This window comes from Balaenoptera musculus, chromosome 15, assembly GCF_009873245.2.
Source record: "Balaenoptera musculus isolate JJ_BM4_2016_0621 chromosome 15, mBalMus1.pri.v3, whole genome shotgun sequence".
NCBI classification, from domain to species: domain Eukaryota; kingdom Metazoa; phylum Chordata; class Mammalia; order Artiodactyla; family Balaenopteridae; genus Balaenoptera; species Balaenoptera musculus.
In genome coordinates this window covers 10,271,650-10,289,092 of record NC_045799.1, presented here as the reverse complement: position 1 = coordinate 10,289,092, position 17,443 = coordinate 10,271,650, and the positions used below count along the sequence as shown (strand labels likewise).

Sequence of the window (17,443 nt, the reverse complement as noted above, 5' to 3'; positions counted from 1 at the left end):
TTGCCCTGAAATATCACTTATCTTGTTAGCTCACAAAGAGACTTTTGGAAAACGTCTCAAGTCTTTGGAGTGGAGAAAGCAGAAGCTGCATTTTGGAGTTCCAAGAAGAAAGGGGGCCAAGGCAGACGGCGGCGTCTGTGTGCAGGAATGCAGCTGGGGAGGAAGAGAGGTGGAGCCAGGTGGGACACCCAGACCAGACAACGGATCGCTCTGGTCGTTAGCAAAGGGTCGGGGAAAGATAACCAAACACTGGGGCTTCCCGGGATCACAGGTGAGCATCGTGGTCCACTTCTAAGATGATGTGTTTGCATTTGGACCCATATCCCCTGGTGACTCTTCTCTTTCCAGCTGCAGAACCTTCCTTTGACCCTCAAAGCACTTAAGCCCAGCTCTCACAAAGTTTCCAAGGAGAGTCTAGTTTGCCAAAAATCCCAAAAGGCAAATGAATGGCAGGTGAGAAATAGCCCCCACCTGGGAAGCACGTTCCGCTGGAGCTTGGGCGGCCAGAGCTGTATTTTGTGGGGAGACCTCCTTTGGGGAATTGACGAAAGGGATGGAAAACGACCTAGGATGCCTCCCAAACAGACTAGAGAAATGACCCAGGGATTTCCAGTTTACCTGTCAGAAAGAAATGCCAAAGAGCTGAGAAGTCTGAATCCCACGTTCACAAAGCCAACAGTGGAGTCTGAGAATGTTTCGTGAGTGCACAGGCCAGACGGCGTCTGTGAGAGGGATCTGAAACCCCAGCAGTTAGGAGACGATGCTGCACCCCTCTTCCTGGCGGCTACAGCGGTGGTGCAGTTCGGGGCTCACCACTGGCCAACAGGCCACACGAGCACCTCCCCAGCAGAGGGACCTGGGCTGGGCAGAGCCTTGGGGACAATTCCAGTCAAGCACGGAACATCTAACCAGCAGCCACATTGCTGCCTTTTGGGGACCACACGGGTGGAGATTATTCTCCTGCCCTGTCATGCTCTGGCCCCAGGAATGTGAAGCCCCCAAATTGAGAAGACTGAATACAGCACATGGGACGGGGCAGTGCTGGTTCTGAACGCTGAGATTCCTTCATGTTATTTCTCCCGCACATCAGGGGAGAGAGGTCCCAGGCCTGCCACGCTGTATAACTCCAAGGGCCCCCGTTCACACAGAGTACAATCAAATACAATGTGAACAGCCTCCCCTGGAGATGTGAGGGTGATCAAGTAATTCTGGCAAGTGCTACCTCCCCCTCGTTTTAGAGACTGATAATGTCCACTAGCTCAGTAAAGGCTCTGAGAAGTCCTACAGTAAACAAGGTTTTTAAAAACTTGGTTTTATCAAGTATTTTTTGCTTTCTCAGCCACAGAACCCTCATTTCAGAGAATACCTCCTAAAATCCCAGGGAACAGCGCTTATGGAGAATGTACTTAAGAAAAGGCTCCACCAGGAGAAGCAATTTCACTATCTTGGTTCTCAGAGACAGCCTTAGAGCTGACTCGTGTTACTGACCCTCTGGGAGGTCACCCTCACCACGACCTTGAACCTGCCTGTGTTCAGAAAGACACTTAGGAGGCCCCAAAGGGTCTCCATTCTCAGCTGCTTTCTCTGTAACACAAACTTCTGTCTGGGGCTACCACAGATACTTAAAGGTTACTCATGACCATGTGAGGCCCCACTTGGAATCTGATGCATCACGGAGAAGCACGGACGGACTCCCATTCTCTACCCGAGACGCTCACCACTGGTCTACAATGTGGGATGAGGGACAGGGTGAGTGGGAGGGGCTGGCACATTTCTCACTCTAGAGACTAAACCAGCGCCGGACAGAGAGTCCACGGGGGAAAGTTCCAGTCCTTGCTCTGGCATCATTTATTTATGAAGCACCTCTGCCCTGATCCAACCCCTGAGCGCACACGTGGAGAGAGGTCCAGTTACAGCCCCGTTTCATTTACCCTCTCACTCGGGTAAGGCATCCTGCATTAGTTGAATTTTCTACATGATAACCCCCTTTCAGGTAAGCACCAAAACTTTATCTTCACCATTTTGGGTGTAAACTGTTCAAAAGTGGATGACACCTTGGTCTCTCTTTTAAAATGGAGCACAGGTGCCCCGAACTCAGCCTGTGTTTGATTATTCAGGACTAGACAGATCAATTATTAACTCAGCAATACCTTGAGGTCAGCCCTGTAAGGCACGTGGGGCAGTCTGACCCTATACTAAGTGGCTCTAAGCATCTTTGCTGGATGCATTTGGGGGAAGTTTTTGAAAGACTGTTTTACTAGAGAGAGGACACGGAAACTACAAGAAGTCACCGAACCCCCAGGTAACCCGGATCGTCAAAACTTTGCATAAAGGAAAAGTCAATAGTCTCCGAGTGAGCACCAAAGGATTCCTGCCACTGGAGTGTCTGATATCTAGCACCTGGTCTTTGTGATAACTACGGTGGCTATTTTGAAGTTTTCTGCCTTACTTCCTACTTCTTGGCTGGGTTCCTGAGAGGACATTTTCCTAAATAATTGAGGTTTCAGGGTATATCAGATGCTACTGCCGGTAAAGTGCGAGGCCGGAGCTGTGGATGGCCGCCAGCGGTATAGGCTTTCCTTCTCCCATTCAGAAATTCAAACCACCTGTCTTCTTTCTTCTGGCGCCCCCAGGGGAAGGCTGCTCTGCCTGCCCCGCCCTCTCTGTCCTTCACCCGCACCTGGCTGACCCCAGGTGAGTCCTGCCAACACAACTGGCCCTTCCTCCCTGCGATCACAGACCAATGTCACACACATGGCCACTCCAACAAGACTACCCTCCAGCTGGGCCCCCGCCAACAGACTCAGGCGCCTACAGACACACAAAGCTGCCTCTGCCTCTTTTCATTGGTCCAGCCACCCCACCAGCTGGGCTCACCACAGTGGAAGCCTGCTGCTTCCCTCCCATCAATGCGCGGCTCTGTTCCACTGGCACGGGGCAGAGATATGCCCGCAGCCTGCCCGCAAGCCCCCATTCATGCTCCCTTCCGAGAGAGCCGCTTTTCAACGAGATTTCTCCTTCCCCCGGCCCCATCCCCCTCCCCCAAACACACAAAAGAGGGCTATAAAGTGGGATTTTTTTTTTTCTTTCCGGGAATAAAAGGTTAGCTTTCCTTCCTTTCTGTTTCCCTATCCTTGGTCTAAATTTGGCAAGTGGAAAGAGTGGAAGCAGTTAAACTGACCCAGTTCGTGACCCAGGGGACACTCCTAGGGCCGGAAGTGCCCTCATTTGCTCTTTCTGTTGCAATGGTTGTAGGGGAGCAACTGAAACTCCTACCACCCACCCCAGAACTCCTGCTTGGAGGTGATTCACGCACAGAGTTGGGTGAGGCCTTAAAGGTTATCTTATTCAACTCCCTTAAATTAAAGAAGGGGACACTGAGGCCCAAACAGGTGAAGGAAGATCCCCAGGCCATGCAGTAAACTTGCTGGGGAGGTGCTTCAGGGCACCGAACTCACGGGCAGTGAGAAAAACAAGCATCTTACCGTCATCCAAGTAGGTCTGGTCCAAGTTCTGCTCCTGTTTAATTGTCACGCCCGCGGGTAATACTTCCTTTTGGTCACTGACTGGAGGTCCGTTTTTGGCGGCTCTTTGGCTTGTGGCATTCTGCTGCTGAATGACTGTGGGGTAGGAGCCCGGGCTCAGCCTCTGACCTTGACTGACAGGGGGTGGGCCGGGCCTGGTGGTGCCGGGCGCGAAGTTCTCGCAGTACACGATGTGCTGGAACTCCTGGTGGCTTCCGCAGCGCAGCTGCTGGTTGGTGGGCGAGTAGTGGATCACCGGTGAGGCCTGCTGGTTGGCTGGACTGGAGTGGAGCAGGGCCGAGCTCTGGCCCTGGGAGCCAGCGTGCACTAGCACGGAGCGGTGGGCATCCGCGAGGGACAGGGGGGCGGCCATGAGGGCCGGCTGCTGGTAGCCCAGCAGGCTGGGGCTCAGGCTCTTGCTCCGCTGGTAGAGGACGGCCGCTGGGTTCTGCTGCTGGTAGCGGGCGTCGGGGGATGAGAGCCCTGAGCGGAATTGCTGGCAGGGAGCCATGGTGGCCACGAGGCAGGAGGGGGACTCGGCCACCATTGGGTGCTGTGGGTAGTAAGGCTGGCTCCCCAGGCCCCCGTGGGCAGGGCTGCAGATCAAGGTGGGGTCGTATTCATCGGTGGGCTCCGTCTTGATGGCTGGGACTGAGAGAAGAGAAAAAGCACACGGGGTGCACCATTCTTAGTGCCACAGGGGTGCGCAGAGGATTAGCAGACAGCGGTTAGGAACACGGCCTTAGGAGTCCACAAGGGTGGGATCAAAGATCTAGGCTCTGTCACTTATTAGCCTTGGGCAAGAGGCTCCCTGTGCAATTGTCTTAGGTTAGAAATTTTACCCTGGGTGATGATCTTGAACTATAGGTCTTTCTGACAGTGGAAAAGTGGCTGGTGGATCTGTGTCAGCCCTTGTGCAGCCTTTTTGCCCAGGGGGAAGAATGCTTGATGTAAAATTATGCCTCCGCCTCCTCCTTCTACTCTAGCAGCTCCAGCCCCCCTCCCCTGCTTGCTGTCCTTCATCATACTCACCACCAGCTGAAGTATCTGTGCACTTTACGTGCTCACTTATTATCTGAAACCCCCCACTAGAATGTCAGCTCCTCAAAGGGAGAATTTTTTTTTCAGTGCTGGATCCCCAGCACCTAAAACCGTACCTGGCACTTAATCAGCACTCAGATATTTTCTGGACAAAGGAATGACCAAACGGTGACTGTCAGCCTCCTCAGTTTTGTAGTACTTTGGGGGAATGAGGCCTGCTGGTTTGGGCCTCAGTTTCCCCATCTGTTAGCTGGCAGGAACGATCATACCTACCCCATGGGGTTGTGGGCAAGATTAAATGAGATATGTGTGCATGTATGTACAGTGACTGCATACAGTAAGTGCTCAATGCTTGCTGTTGTTGCTACTGTCACTATTACTACTGTGAGTGTTGGTGAAGTCACCGTTCCCCTCTCCCCACCCAGGACGGTCACCAGAATTCGTACTTCTCCGACATCCTTTACCGAAGCATCACCAGGCCCAGGAACTGAGGAATCAGTTTTCTTTTCACTGGAGTAAATGAATTGGTGACAGGACCGTAATCGAATTGGGGGTGGGGGACGGGGGCTCCCACATGCTGGGGGCTGGAGGGGGCAAAGGAGTTTCAGCATCTACAGCAAAAACGCAGCTTTGACTCCAACTTCTCAGGAAGCCACTCAAAGACCGTCTCCAGGTACCCGGGCCTCGAGTTCTCACTCGAGCCAAGTTCAGGCAGGTGAGTGCGATGCCCAGACCCAGGGAGGCCTCATCGCCACACAGGAGGGGCGACAGCACGTGCCACTTAACTGAAAACCTCCATGTTACAAAGGATCATTGAACTGCGGTCTAGAGCCCTCCCAGAGATTCTCCCCCAGTTCTGAGTCCCATTAGGCCTTTGCCACTCACGGCATGGAACACCAGTCGTGGGACAATGGAACCCTCACGGTGCCACACAAACCCGTGGACGCACACACCCCACCCAAGCCAGGCCCTCACTTTTGTGCTGCCGGCAGCCCAGAGGCTCCACGTGAAACTGTCACAGGATGGAAATTACACCCTGGCTGACATTCTCAGATGGTAGGTTTCCTGGAAAGGTTGCTGGCAGGCCTGTCTCAGCCTTGGGAAGTTTGTAGCCTCTTTCTGCAGCCCTAACCACAACCCAACATATCAGTAATATCCATATTACTTAATATCTGAATCCCCTTCCGTCAGTATTATCTTTCATCTGAATCCCCTGTTAGAACATCGGCTCCAGGAGGGCAGGGATTTTTGTTGTGTTCACTCTTGTGTCTCCAAGCTAAAACAGTGCCTGGCACTCAGATATTTTCTGGACAAATGAATGAATGCAAAATGGCTCTCGTCGCCCTTCTTAGGACTGTAGTGCTTTGTGAGAATGAGGCCTCCTGGCCTGGTTATCCGCCCAGCAACTCCATTTGGCCACCAGGTGACCACCTGCTGTGGGGTCCCTAAGATTCCCCATTTTAGGGCACATTCACCTTCTACCCCTATTGTGATCAAATCTAAAACAGGGATAGGAGTCATCAGCTTTGCCACCTTCTGGTGAACAAGTCTACATGTGCCCCATTATTATTCTGCCCTCGCAAGAAAATATTAATAACAACAATAGTTAATATTGTTGATGTGCGCCATCCTAAGCACTTTACGTGCATTTGATTTATATAACTCTTATAAGGGAGGTGCCATTTGACAGATGAGGAAACTGAGGCTCAGAGAGGTTGAGTCACCTGCCCTAGGTCACCCAGCAGATCGCGTGCATCCTCACCCAGATGCCGATGCTGCCTCTCCACGCACAGGGGGCCTTCGGAGAGAACTTCTTACCTGGGTGGTAGGTAAAGTGCTGAGGCTGACTTCGTTTTCTTTTCCCGTTGATGACGTAGAAGTTCACCTTCACGGATGTCCGAATGTGCTTGTTCCGATACTCAGGGATCTCAACAAAAAGCATGTTCTGAAAGAAAGGAGTTGTCAATAATTTAACTGCAACCGCATCTAAATTGCCATCCAAGGTCCTAAGCACAGTAAGCCAGCCCATCTAGAAGGCCTCGTGGTGGGGAGGGATAAATTGGGAGCATGGGATTAACAGATGCACACTACCATATATTCAGTATAAAACAGATAAACAACAAGGAATTACTGTATAGCACAGGGAACTATATTCAATATCTTGTAATAACCTATAACGGAAAAGAATTTTTAAAAAAAGAATATTGATATATACATATACATGACCAAATCACTTTGTTGTACAACTGAAACAAACACAATATTGTAAATCAATTATACTTCAATAAAAATAAAGAAATAAATAAAAGTAAAAGGACCCGTGACACGTTCCGTACATTTACAGGCAAAATTCTAATTAAGGGGAAGTTGACTTTTCAGCCGCAGCAAAGGAAGACTTACCACTTACTCTATCAAGGTATATGAAGATGTCACTGCTACAAATCAAAAGGGCGTGGTGCTCAATAAACGTGTAATTCATTCATCAATTCAATACCCACTGAGTGCCTTTTAGGTCCAAAGCACTGGGACTTTGATGAAGGAAGGGGAAAAAAGAGGGAAAGAGAGCACGAGGGAGGTGGGGAGGGGAGCACAGGGTGTCTGGTCATCATGTCTGGGTGCTTACAGGCTGGCTCTTGTCTTTATCCACCGTGGCCTCCATCTCCCAAATCTGCTGCCCATCTGGAAAAATTTAAAAATGACAGACTTTGAAGGAACTATTAGCAACCGAGAATTTAAGACAAAAACTCACCAACTTATATGTATCTTGGCTTACGTGTTAGATTATTTCAGTAAAGTACACCTGCGCGTTTGCATTATGTATGCATATATGTACATATATGTATTTTTATTTCTATAAACGCATATTTCTTTTTGCAAAGAGAAGGCACCTTGACAAGAGAAAACTGGGCAACAATACAAGATACGGGAAAAAATAGAAATTGCCCATCATCCCAATACCGTTATCTTTTTTCTCTATATTTGAATGTCTACATATCTTCCTTTCTTTTAAAAAAAAAACAAGTATTGTTATACGCTTTACTTTCTAATACGCTTCGTTCAACCAAAGACTATTTCCAAAACACTCTGCATATGCCAAGACTGTCACAGGGGCCCCATTACAGATCCCTGGCTGTCCCAGACATGACTTCTTCATTGTCTGAGAACACAGGTGGCTCACATATTCTGTCCTAAAGAGGCTTAAACAATGTCCTGGCTCGTGAGGCCTTGGAGTGAGTGGAAACACAGGCACCCACCCTTCACCTTTCAGTCAGCAGAGAGCCTGGCTCTCATGTGACTCATTACAACAGGCGCTGAGAGGTTTGCTCAGGGGTAAACCCTCCTCCCCTGGAGCAGGGCACTGGTTCCCCAGTTCGGGGCCAACAAGTTGGGCCAAACAAAACTCTGCATTTGCAAATAATAGATTTTTTTTTGCTGACCACCTACATCGGCCAGTGGCAGTTTTCGGCTGAAACAAATCATTTCCACAAGTGTTTCCAGGGTGTTTTGTGGAACACTCGCTCTGAAGAATAGTAAATGGGTTTATGAGAAAGGAAAGCAAGTTCTACCAGCTAGTAAGAATTTGGAAAAGGCGGAGTCAGAGTCAAGCGGGTTTCTTTACTGCAGGATTTCTCAGAGCCTTTAATCTGCTCAGGTGCAGCATTAACTCTCCAAGGTGGGCTGGGTATGTATCATGTCCCGACATTTAGCCAAAGCATCCCGCCTCTTGGTAAGCAGTATTAGCAGCCTCTGTGATAGGTTAGATTTGAACCCATACAGTCTTGGCTCTTAAGGTTCACCCAAAGAAATCTGGTTTCTAAGCATTATTTGAACTTGTATAGGACGTACTTCCCAAAATAATAACTAATAAAAGGTCTTGTGATTGCTACCAGAGCTAATGCAATCTAGATGATCTGAAGAAAGAACAAGCACTGAGCCAGTTGGAGCCTTCTCCAACAAGTCAGTCTGCAAGTCTTGGCCTTACGGTTCTATTCAGTGCAATCCCTGAAAGGACTAAGGAAGACACAGGTTTATGTCCAAAGGGAAGAGGAAAACATGGTTAGTGTACCGACTCTCACTATGGTGTGAGATCCCTGAGGGAGGGACCAAGTTATAGCTGTCACGGTCTCCCCAACACCCGACATACTGTAGGTGCCTAGTAAACATCTCACGTCTAGAGCATACGAAAGTGTCAGTGGCTCCCAAGGCTGCTGAGGGGGCCAGGATAAAGCCAGGAGCTGACACCAGCCACTGCTCAGAAGGAAGCAAGAAAGGATAGACGGATAGATGTCAAGGAATTTGAAGTTAAGTCATCAAGATAGAGTATTTCCAGTGTGTAAAGCCCGGGACAGAACTCTTCAGAGAAAATCCTCGTTTCTTTATCAAAGACAGGTCAAAGGTCATCCAACAGAGACACGTGTCCCCCTCTCAGGTGGTGGTACGAGCTAGGCACGGGTCCTCATCAAAAAACCACATCTTTATTCACTAACTGCAGTGCAAACTCTAAGTCAGAAGATCAAGCAATAAATTAATTGAGGAAATGAACAGCATGTCGATGTCTGGTGTGTCACCCTCGCCCTAGCCTCTCAGTGGCTGAATTGAGTTCTGCCATTGATGGTACCATGGCTCTTTGGGTTTGGTTCATTATCATGTGTGAGCGTCACTCACTTAGAAAAGGAAGGACCATTTTCATGTCTCAAAATTGGAAGGAGAGAGAGAGAAGTACCCAGAAACGTGACTGGGAAGTATTAAGCTGGGTCCATAAAGCTGCCACCCAGCTCTCTTCCTTGACTCACGCCAATAAGTGGGAGATGAAGCATAGAAAATACAAAATGACAGTGTGATGAAAAGGGTGTCACCATGAGGAGAGTCCTCAAAGTCCCTTCCCCTGGTCTAAGGACCCAAGAGAAATGGAAAGGAGCCCTTCTCCCCAAATTTCACACTTGTCTCCATCTCCGGTGAGCATACATAATACACAAAACTCCACCCAGCAACAGCCATAGAATTCTAGGGTACAGGTGCTAGACAGCAGTCTTAAAAATTAGCCAGCCCAACACCATCAGATAGGGAAACTGAGGCCCAGAGAAGGAAGGGGGGTTGTCCAAAGATACGCGGTAGACAGTTATTAAACCAACAACTGGCACAGTCCAATAACAAAGGGAATGCTTTCAAGGTTACTAAGCAGAGAGAAGATGCCAGCTTCCTGGGAGGCTGGAGAAAGGTCCTACATAGGAACGATATTTTTATGTCGCATCCACCACGTAGGTTCACGCACATCTTCTCAAACCTTTCCCTGCTTCCCCTGTGCCTCCAGAAATACCATCTAAAATCTCACGGCAGCATTGAAGGCCCTGACCCACCTCGCTCCTGCCTCCATTCCAGCCTCTTGGGGCACCATTCTCACCCCTCCTACTACTTTTTTTAAAAGCCAATTGGCCTCACCCCAGAGCTCTGGCTTGTTTTGTAGCCTATAGAGAGTGGCTTAGCGGCTTTGTAATTAGCTACTGCCATTTCAAAATGAGATTTCACCAGAAAATGAAGTTTTTACTCCTGAAAAAAAAAAAAAAAAGAAAATTCAGATGATCTGGCCGTTCTGGGCACCCCTGACAGGAAGTGGACCACGGTGGCCTCTCCGGACGGCGCTGCAGGCGCCACTTCACCACAGCCCCTGCCCTGGCCCGCACGTCTCCCATCCACTTTCCAGGCCCTACCTTAGTGGACCTTTGAGAGACAGGTACCTCTCCCCACACCGTGACGAGGGGAACTGGTCAGGGTTCTGCAGAAAGGCCCTCCACTGGGATGTGCCCGAGGTTTTCTCAGGACTGTACGACATTTTGTTCAGAAGAAGCCACCGCCCAGTATCATCTCAGGCAGCATCCCACTCTGCTGCTGTATACCGCTCCCCCCCCCAAAAATACAAAGACCCCCGGCCCTTCCTATCTGTCAGGACAGGAAAACTCGCTTCTCTTCCTCCGGGACCACAGGCCCCTTGCTCCAAGGACCTGACCTTCTCTTTGCTTCAAAACCAGAACCACGTGCCCAGGAGGCCCTTGGCCACCACGCGGCCCAGAAAGGGCCCCAGTGCATCGACACAGGGCTCCCAGCGTGGGCTGCAGAGGGTCGTCCCTCCACCCGCTCACTGAGAAGCCCTCCCACCGCCATCCCTCGAGCTCCAGCCTGGCAGCCAGGCGGCCACATCCCAAGCTCCAGATGTCAGCCCAGGAAAGCAGCCCATGGGGTTTAGGAGGAAATGCCTACTCACCCCAGCGTCCCCCAGCGACACGTTTACTGTAGCCCCCAGCCTTCTCGGGCGTGTTCCGTGGCCAGAACAGACTTCCCCTCCATGGGTCACCAGAACGCTCTCCATTTTATCCTACATACCCCAAACTCCGGAGCAGACAGACCCAGCTTTGAATCCCTCCCTTGTGTTGCCCCCAATTAGCTGTGTGAGCTGGGATAAGATGCTTTACCTCTCTTTATCTCTTATCCAAAATACAGGGATAATCACAGCACCTATACATCACAGGTTCATTCCAAGAGAAGAGACCCAGACAGAGTACAAACATTCAACAGACATTGGCAAGCATTAGCAGCAGGGCTAGTAGCAACAGATGATATAAATATTGGCTCCTTTATCATTTTTTGCATTTGTTCCACGATTGAAAAAAAACACAAGCATTTTTCAATCAGAAAATAATAAAAAACATTCTCTGATTGCAGTTATAAACACATTTGCTTGCAGGCATGGGCTGGAGGGACTTTACAAAAGGACAATGTCTGTTACAGGAGACAGGTGGCGTGGTGCCTGAGTTTCTTTCCTTTCAAAAATGGGTGTTTACACCATTATCTCAACTTTTTAATAGCCCCAAGGGCAGCTTCAGGCATCTAGCCTGGCTGTGCATCTCCCGTGGTCTCTGCACTCCGTTCTGAACAAACAAGCCCTCAACGGGAAGTGAAAGCTGCCGTTGCGTCCTTGATGTTACATAGCATATGGAAGACACACCAAGGGGGCTGGTCTCTAAGGGGAGCACGCGGCTTACAAAATACCTCAAGGCCATTTTCCTGGGCTCTTCTTCCATTCCCCCATCCCACGTGAAATCCCAGCTCATAGGTCCTGGGTTTCACCAAGAGAACATACTAATCCCATCCTCTGAATGGAGCTTCCAGGAGGCAGTGGAATTCACAGTAAATGCTGCCAGGACTCTCTCAGCCTGATGTTACTCTGTCTGGGTTCAAGTCCCATCACTGCCATTTACTTGCTGTGTGGCCCTTGAATGGTATCTTAACCTCTCTGTGCCTCAATTTCCTCATAGGTCAGACAATAAACTTAATTTCTTGACTTCAAAGAGCTGTGGTAAGAATTCAAATAGAAATTATACGTAAAATCCTTAGCAAAATGCCCAGCCCATAGTGAGCACTGTTATCACTATTATTATTTTAGAATTTGGTATCTCACATAGGTCCAACTTTAAGGAGAAAGAATTGGCTGGCCATCTTGACCCCACTATTCTGGTGGGTATCACAGCTTCTCATTTCAGTTCTTTGCATTACACTTCTCATTGCAAATAAATAAAATGGCCATAGAAAGTATTGATAGGGGACAGACTGAATCGATCATGGGGCATCCATACTTGGTATGGAATATCAGGTATAGAAATATATTCAAATAAGGACGGTCATGTTTTCCGACCTAGAAATGCATCCCTGCTTATTAAAAAGCACAATTTTTTTTTTCTTATTTCTTTTTTTTTTGGCTGCATTGGGTCTTCGTTGCTGCACGTGGGCTTTCTCTAGTTGCAGTGAGCAGGGGCTATACTCTCTGTTGCAGTGCGCGGGCTTCTCATTGCGGTGGCTTCTCCTGTTGTGGAGCACAGGCTCTAGGCATGCGGGCTTCAGTAGTTGCGGCACGTGGGCTCAGTAGTTGTGGCACACCAGCCCTAGGGCATGTGGGCTTCAGTAGTTGTGGCGCACGGGCTTAGTTGCTCCGCAGCATGTGGGATCTTCCCGGACCAGGGACTGAACCCATGTCCCCTGCACTGGCAGGCAGATTCTTAACCCTTGGGAAGATTCTTAACCAGGGAAGTCCTAAAAGCAGAAGTTTTAAAGTGTAGCAGACTAGTACATGAGGCATGACGTCACTTTGTGAGTCTATAAACATCTCTGCTATGCTTAAGGAACCTGTGCCCCGAGCTGCCTGGACAGTCACAACCCCACGCCTGGGACTGGATGGATGAGGTGAGACCTTCACGTCTTCTTTCACATGATTCAAGAAACATGGTAGAATTATGGGCGATTTTAATTGATGTGCATTTTTAAAATAAAGTTTTTCTCTTAAGGAAAAAGGATATTGGGGGCTTCCCTGGTGGCGCAGTGGTTGAGAGTCTGCCTGCCAATGCAGGGGACACGGGTTCGAGCCCTGGTCTGGGAAGATCCCACATGCCGCGGAGCAACTGGGCCCGTGAGCCACAACTACTGAGCCTGCGCGTCTGGAGCCTGTGCCCCGCAACGGGAGGGGCCGCGATAGTGAGAGGCCCGCGCACCGCGATGAAGAGTGGCCCCCACTCGCCGCAACTAGAGAAAGCCCTCGCACAGAAACGAAGACCCAACACAGCCGTAAATAAATAAATAAATAAATAAATAAATGGATCATCACATTTAAAAAAAAAAAAGTATATTGCAACTGCCTGTTGATTTGTCCGTCCCCCAGGAGCCCCCTGGGGCCACGATCTTAGAGGGAGGATGGGCATGGACCCCCCAGTGTGGATTAAGCTCCTACAGCACAGCAGGTCCCCTGCAGGCTGCTGGGGCCTTGACACAAGCCACACGTGCCCTCTTGCCCTCAGTGGCCCCCAGACAAGGAGGCAGGGCCCTGGGTCCCACCGGAGCTCAAAAGAGAAATGGATTCAAGGTTCCTCACCTCTGCTGGGATGGGGACGCTGCCTCCTTCCTCAGCCTCCGAACCCCGACTCAGCTCCGGACACACTGGCCTCCTCTATCCCTCCAACAACCATGCCTGCCCTTCTCCACACCTCACCAGGACCAGTTCCTCCCCATCCTTCAGGTCCGGCTCAGGGAGGTCCCCCCACCCTCTGTCATTTTCTTCTCCTACCTTCCACTCTCTGACATCATTTTATCGGCCCACTGGTTTTCCATCTCTCTCTCCTGCTAGGCTGGGGGTTCCCGGAGAGCAGGGCCACATGGCAGTCTTGTTCTCGGCTTTCTCCCCAGCACTACGTGTCTGGCCCTTAATAGATGCTCAATAAACAATGGTGGACTAAATATACAAACTGACCTCAGATTCCCCAGTGCTCAGCCCACAGCCAGAGCTCAGGAAATGCCTGACCACTGGCCTCTCCAGCAAAAAGACCCCACAAAGAGGAATCACCGAACCCTTGTTGAAGAGTCCTTTCTGGGAACGGACTGAGAAGGAATGAGCCTGGAGTACAGATGCAGACAAGGAATCAAACTCAACCAGAGCCACTCAGCCCGAGTTCTAGATAATCCACCTCCCGATCCCTACCCCAGGTCTGGGACTTGGAAAACCTGCCCAGAACAGAAGAGGCTCAAGAAGACCAAGTCTGCTTCTCCTGCTCTGGCTGAGATGAAATAAAGGACTTCGGTCTTTCAAGCAGATGTCCGGGCAAACTTCCCCTGTCCTAAATTAACACGGGCTGCCAGCCAGCACAAAATAGGCTCTTCCAAGTCTTTACTCAGAGGCGAAGAGAAAAGAGCCAATTTCTTTGGGCAGAGAGGTTGGGTCTAGAGAAGACTTAGCGAGACTCTGCAAGAGAAAAAAAATGGGGTGGGAGGAAGCGCATGGCCCAAGTAACACCACCGCCTTTGTTTTAACTTGGCCACAGTGCCAGGGGAACATGCCTCAATAGCCAGTGCGTCTGTGGATGGATGGCCCCTATACTTGGGTTCGTTGAGTGGATTCTCTTTGCAGGCAGCTCTTGAACCCTGCGATGGAGCAAAGCAGCAGGAAGCGGCAGGGCTGGCGTTGGATCCGGGCTGGAGTCTTAGCAGTCAGCCTCGTGTCAGCAACGGGCTCATGTCAGCACTCACAGCAGAAACGCGCACGCTTTCAGGAGGAGGAAAGCAAATCCGTCCTCAGTGGGGCCATGAGCGTGCCACTGGGCTCGAGGCAAACGGAGAGGAAATCAAAGTGTCTGCTTGGGTTAGGAAACCGTGTGTGACGCTTCCCAGGCCTGGCCCTGCTTTTTAAAATTAGCTAAATGAAGATGGTTGAAGTCATTTCAGTCTGCTCTTTACGACTGCTAAGTAGCAGGAAAACGCATGCTTCCTGGATGCATGGGCTTAACGAGCCCAGCAGATGGGGGGCTCGGGGGTGGCCCCTTAGTTAGGATTTCACCCACCCGAAATGGTACCACTGCCCCTGCGTATTTCCTGAGAGCTGGAGAGGAGTGCCTTGATTCCCACACCTCCCCCTCTCCTCCTGCCCCGCCACTTCCTGGTGGGCTTACCTGCCCTGTCCGCCACCTGCACAACTGCAGTGGCTGCTCAGTCACCGCCCAGCTTCCACCTGTCCCCGCACCCCAACCCCCAAAGACCATTCTCCATCCAGATTGCCAGAGCAACCTTAAAAATGTAAATGAGATCATGACACCCCCCCTGCTTAAAAGCCTCCAAGAGCTACTCGCTTTTGGAATGAAATCCAAACTCCTCGCCACGCCTACATGGCCCAGCATGACCTGACTCCCCCCCCCCCACCCCCCGGCGACCTCTCCAGGCTTGACTGGTGTCACACTCCCACTCACTCTCACCCTGCACCAGCTGCCTGGGTCTGCTTTCAGTTCCCCAAACACCCCAAGCTCATCCCCATGCTGAGACCTTGGCACAGGGCAGTTCCTTCTGCCCTGGACACTCTTCTGACCATCCACATGGCTCCCTCTTTCCCGCCTTTAGGGCTCTGCTCAAAGCCACCTCTTCAGGGAAGCCCTCCCTGACTGCACTGTCCATGGTTGCCAGATTTAATAAATAACAATACAGACCGTTCAGTTAAATTTGAATTTCAGAAAATGATTTTAACTACCAGTTTGTCCCAAGCTCTGTGCCACTGCACAGGACATACTCATACTAAAGAAATGCACTGCTTGAGATTCAAAATTAACTTAGCATCCTATATTTTTCCCTTAACTTCCAGCCCCTTTGCTCTTGCTCCTAGGACTGGTTTCCCCGTCTTCACAGCACTGGCCCTGTCTCAAAGTGACCTGCTTATAAACAAGTTTGAGACTATCCACCCACTGAGGGCAGGGATCTCGTATGTCATATGCCCCCAGTGCCTGGCACAGAACCTGCACACAGTAGGGGTTTAATAAACATCTGGGAGCAACTACGGAAGTCCTGGGGGCTGAGTGAGCAGAGGAGTGAGGCTAAAAGAGCATTAACAGGTCATTTACATAGAGGCCGGATTTCAGCTCATCTTTCATGCCTCCAGGGGCACCTCTTCTCAGCGATGGGATGTCATCTCTAGATGTCCCACACCAGCTCACACAGTCACCCTGGGAACCGGGAAGTGGGAGTTTGGGACCCCGCCTTCCTCTGACGGGCCCTGTCACCTCAAGGAAGTCTGCCAATCTCCCTCGGTGAGTTGGCTTCCCATCTGTAAGATGGGGGCAGGGGGCGGGCCACTAGTCATGTTCCCTCCACTGTATTGGGTGTGACAGCAGGAGTGTAAAGGCTCGGGGCTGAGAGGAGGGGAGAGACCCACCCGTGCCAGGAAGGACTCTTCTCCCAGATAAGAAACCAACACAGGCCTGCCTTCTCCGCTTCCTGTTAAGTAAACTGAGCTCCCAGAGGACACATGGAGGGTCAGCTGACATTTTCTGGACACCTCCTATGGCCCGACACTTTCAGATCCTTGATCTCCTTTTATTGCTGAAATACCACCAACACCATTTTAGAGATGGGGAAACTAAGTCCCAAAGCACATAATATGAGGCCTATCCAGGCTTCAAGCCAAATCTGCTGGATGATCCAAAATCCAGCCTGCTGACTCCTTAAATACATACAATTTTTACTTTAAAAAAAAGGTATGCAACCACAACTGTAGGGGAAAAAAAAAAAACACAAGAGGGTGTCAGACCATTCATTAATAAAAGATATCATGATTTTCTTGACGGAGGTGGAAATTCCAGCCTGCTAATTGCAAATTACAGAACGTCTGTTGGTGCCAAGAATAATTTCTGATGGTGGAAACACTAGGACCCGAGTTAATTAGAAAACATTTCTCTGTGTCCTCTTTTTCAGGCATTTAAACAGCAGGATCCTTTCACTCCAAAGTCTGTTCTCGCATGCAAGAGGACTGAAGTTTGGGCAAATATTCAGCCCTCTGAAAATAAGACCATTTTCTCTATCTCCAGTGGGGCTCCCGAGTGGCAATCTGGCCTCTGTCTTTGGAGGAAAGCTCTGTGTCCCAGCCAGCTGTGTGTAAGGGGTGGCTCCAGCTCTGGGGGCCAGTGACACCGTGGACGTGAGTCACCGAGGGCAAAGGTCTACAGAGCCTTAGTCATGGGCAAGCCCAGCTTGGAGTCTGACCTTTCCCAGAGGGAAGACCAAGGCAGAGAGACTCCCAGACCAGGTCAATTTTTTCAGAAGACACCAGACCGGGTGAAGCCCAACCCACGGAGAAAAACAGGTGGGAAGAGGAGGTGTCTTCTCTAAGCGAGTTCCAATGTTTCCAGGGCACTAATTCATGGAAAAGTACTTAATTTAGCAAAAAAATTTTATTTTAAGCATATGCATTTGTATTTATTAAACAAAGCTCAAAATACAACCTTTGGGAACCTCCAAGTCATAAAATGACTCACATTAGGATATGATGACTCAGTGGGAAAGAGGGAATTCCACCACCCACGCCT

General features: G+C 50.1%; 1 protein-coding gene across 4 annotated transcripts in view; it reads right to left on the bottom strand.

Moving 5' to 3' along the window:
- The window catches only part of NFATC2 (nuclear factor of activated T cells 2), a 157,963-nt gene that overhangs the window by 40,215 nt on the left and 100,305 nt on the right, over positions 1-17,443 (bottom strand). For all 4 annotated transcript variants that reach the window (XM_036827096.1, XM_036827095.1, XM_036827094.1 and 1 more), the window contains exons 7-9: positions 7,189-7,244; positions 6,384-6,510; positions 3,486-4,175 (exon numbers count right to left, since the gene is read on the bottom strand). In XM_036827096.1, the coding sequence (XP_036682991.1) occupies positions 3,486-4,175; positions 6,384-6,510; positions 7,189-7,244 (873 nt within the window). The remainder of the gene's footprint in view (positions 1-3,485; positions 4,176-6,383; positions 6,511-7,188; positions 7,245-17,443) is intronic.